We start from the raw sequence: 2,623 nt of genomic DNA, 5'->3' as shown, positions 1-2,623 counted from the left end.
GTCCGACTGTGCCCGCTGCCTCACCGACACTGTCCGACTGTGCCCGCTGCCTCACCGACACTGTCCGACTGTGCCCGCTGCCTCACCGACACTGTCCGACTGTGCCCGCTGCCTCACCGACACTGTCCGACTGTGCCCGCTGCCTCACCGACACTGTCCGACTGTGCCCGCTGCCTCATTTCATATTCATTGCTTCATTGGGCGATGTATGTTTTGTGCAGTGGTTCCCTGACGCCTCTTTTACCCTTTCCCCAGGTGAGTCCCCTCCTGGTTTCTCCAAGGAGATCACCAGTGCTTTGGCTGGTGTCCCAGGCTTTGAAGTGGATTCCCAATACCCTTTGGATGATGAGCTCAAGGTGGAGCCCCTGTCTCTAGATGGACTGAGCATGCTCAGTGACCCCAACCTGACCCTTCTGTCGGATCCCACTGTGGAGGATTCGTTTCGAAATGAGCGTCTGTGATGGCGGGCAGTGGGAGAGACCGACGGGGGATGGTGCTGCAGGGAGGAACCTACCCCCTCAACCCCCACCTCGGTGCCCGAGGGTGGGGGGGTGCAGGCGAATGGAAAAGTGATTGGCATGTGGCCGAGGGCACTGGGAGCCAAGCAGACTGAAGTAACGGCCCGTGTGGAGAGCCTGACAAGGTGTGGCACCAGAGCTTTGGAGCTCATCCCATCGTCACTGTGCACGGATTAGTCCCAGCCTCACGCTATACAGCAAGCTGCCTGACCCCCAGGGTGCCTGTTGCAGATCCCATCACTAATTGGGTGGGGGGTGGGGGGTGGGTTTGGTGTGGGATTTGAAAAACTCTCTCACTCTCTCTCTCTCACACACATACATACACACGTGCGCTCTCTCACACACATACATACACGCGCGCGCTCTCTCACGTGCGCGCTCTCTCACACACATACACACACACGCTCACACACAAAGTGTAAATACTGTGTATTAAGCTTGTGGTCTGTAGATGTGAAATGACCACCTAACCTGTAGACAGAGAGCACCCCATGTGGGTTTCCAGTTCTCTTTTTTTTTTGAAAAAGAAGGATATTTGTGAATAATTACCTATTTTACAAAAAGAAGAAATATATCAAATGATTTAAAGAAAGCTAGGCACTTGTGGGAAGGGTGGGAAAGGGAGAGGGAGGGTGAGTACAGATACTGCAGGAAGCAGATTCTATGATAAGCAGCCTTGAGGGATGTTTATGGAGGAGAGTGAGCGACAGGGAGATGCCAGCATTGGTATGTGTGAGGCTGATGTTCCCTGGTCTCTGGCCAGCATTGCACTGGCTCTCATTGGTCTGATGCCTGCTGCAGTAAGACTGATGGTGCAGCAACACTGGCTCTTTCTGTTGTGTATACACTGCAGGGAGCACTATCTCGATTTCAGGCTGGGCTCAATCCGCCACTCTCACCACAGCTCACTCGATTCATTCTACACAGTTAATCCAGACCAATACAGGGACTAACCAGGACAACTGTTGATCCAAAATTAGCGAGTGTGAATCGGCTGTTTGACCCTGGAGGCCTTCACAGCCAAGGGTGCCCACATTTCTTCAGCAGCACTCTAACTCCTAACTCCTATCGATACAGCCTGTTTTTTCTCTTGCTGCACTTGGTACAGCTAGGGCCTCCATTGCCGCTCAACATGAGACCATCTTTCCCCTCTGGGATATTCTCTCTGGATCCCTGCAGGACAGAGGGCAACATGGCACCAGGGAGTTTAGAGGAGTGTAGTCAGTGCAGGATTGAATTCTGTCCCCTTAACCTTCTGCATGGATTGTGTGATTGGACTGTCAACTGTACGGTGACATAGTTCTCAAAGCTGCATGGTCTGTGCATCAAAACCCCAGTACAATCCAGTCCACCACAGGGGGACAGGTCTGTCACTGTATAACTCTGGGGCGTAGTACGGGTGGGGACAGGTCTGTCGCTGTATAACACTAGGGTACAGTACCGGTGGGGACAGGTCTGTCACTGTATAACACTGGGGCATAGTAACAGTGGGGACATACCTGTCAGTGTATAACACTGAGGTACAGTAACGGTGGGGACAGGTCTGTCACTGTACGACACGGGTACAGTACCGGTGGGGACAGGTCTGTCACTGTATAACACTGGGGTACATTACTGGTGGGGACAGGTCTGTTGCTGTATAACACGAGGGTACAGTAATGGTGGGGGCAGGTCTGTCAGTGTATAACAATGGGGGAGAGATTGAGGTGCACTATCAGCAGTGCAGACTTTTGCTTAGTGCAGATTCTTGAGTGGTACAGAGATGTTCCTAAGTGTTTCACCACTCATTTCTCACACATTTAACAATGTGCCAGCATCATGCCAGTGTGTTACAGGTGTGTGTGAGAAGGTGTGAGTGTTTGTGTATAAAGGTGTGAGTGAGTGTGTGTGTGTGTGAAGGTGTGAGTGAGTGTGAGTGAGTGTGTGAAGGTGTGTGTGTGTGTGAAGGTGAGTGTGTGTGTGAGAGACAGAGAGGGGATGTGTGTGGGGGGTGTGTGTGTGTGTGTGTAGGTTGTAGGTATGTGTGTGTGTGTAGGTTGTAGGTGTGTGTGTGTGTGTGAGAGAGAGGGTGTGTGTGTGTGTGTGAGAGAGAGAGGGTGTGTGTG

General features: G+C 52.1%; 1 protein-coding gene across 1 annotated transcript in view; it reads left to right on the top strand.

Annotated features, from left to right (window-relative positions):
* The window catches only part of LOC109926463 (CREB-regulated transcription coactivator 2-like), a 21,814-nt gene extending 21,033 nt beyond the window's left edge, over positions 1-781 (top strand). The window contains exon 19 of the mRNA XM_048620321.1: positions 256-781. Within this exon, the coding sequence (XP_048476278.1) occupies positions 256-461 (206 nt within the window). The 3' untranslated portion in view covers positions 462-781. The remainder of the gene's footprint in view (positions 1-255) is intronic.
* Positions 782-2,623: the final 1,842 nt, after the last annotated feature.

This window comes from Rhincodon typus, chromosome 46 (assembly GCF_021869965.1).
Source record: "Rhincodon typus isolate 14 chromosome 46, sRhiTyp1.1, whole genome shotgun sequence".
NCBI lineage: Eukaryota > Metazoa > Chordata > Chondrichthyes > Orectolobiformes > Rhincodontidae > Rhincodon > Rhincodon typus.
Note: the sequence above shows the minus strand (reverse complement) of the source record. Positions and strands in the feature narration are given on the sequence as shown.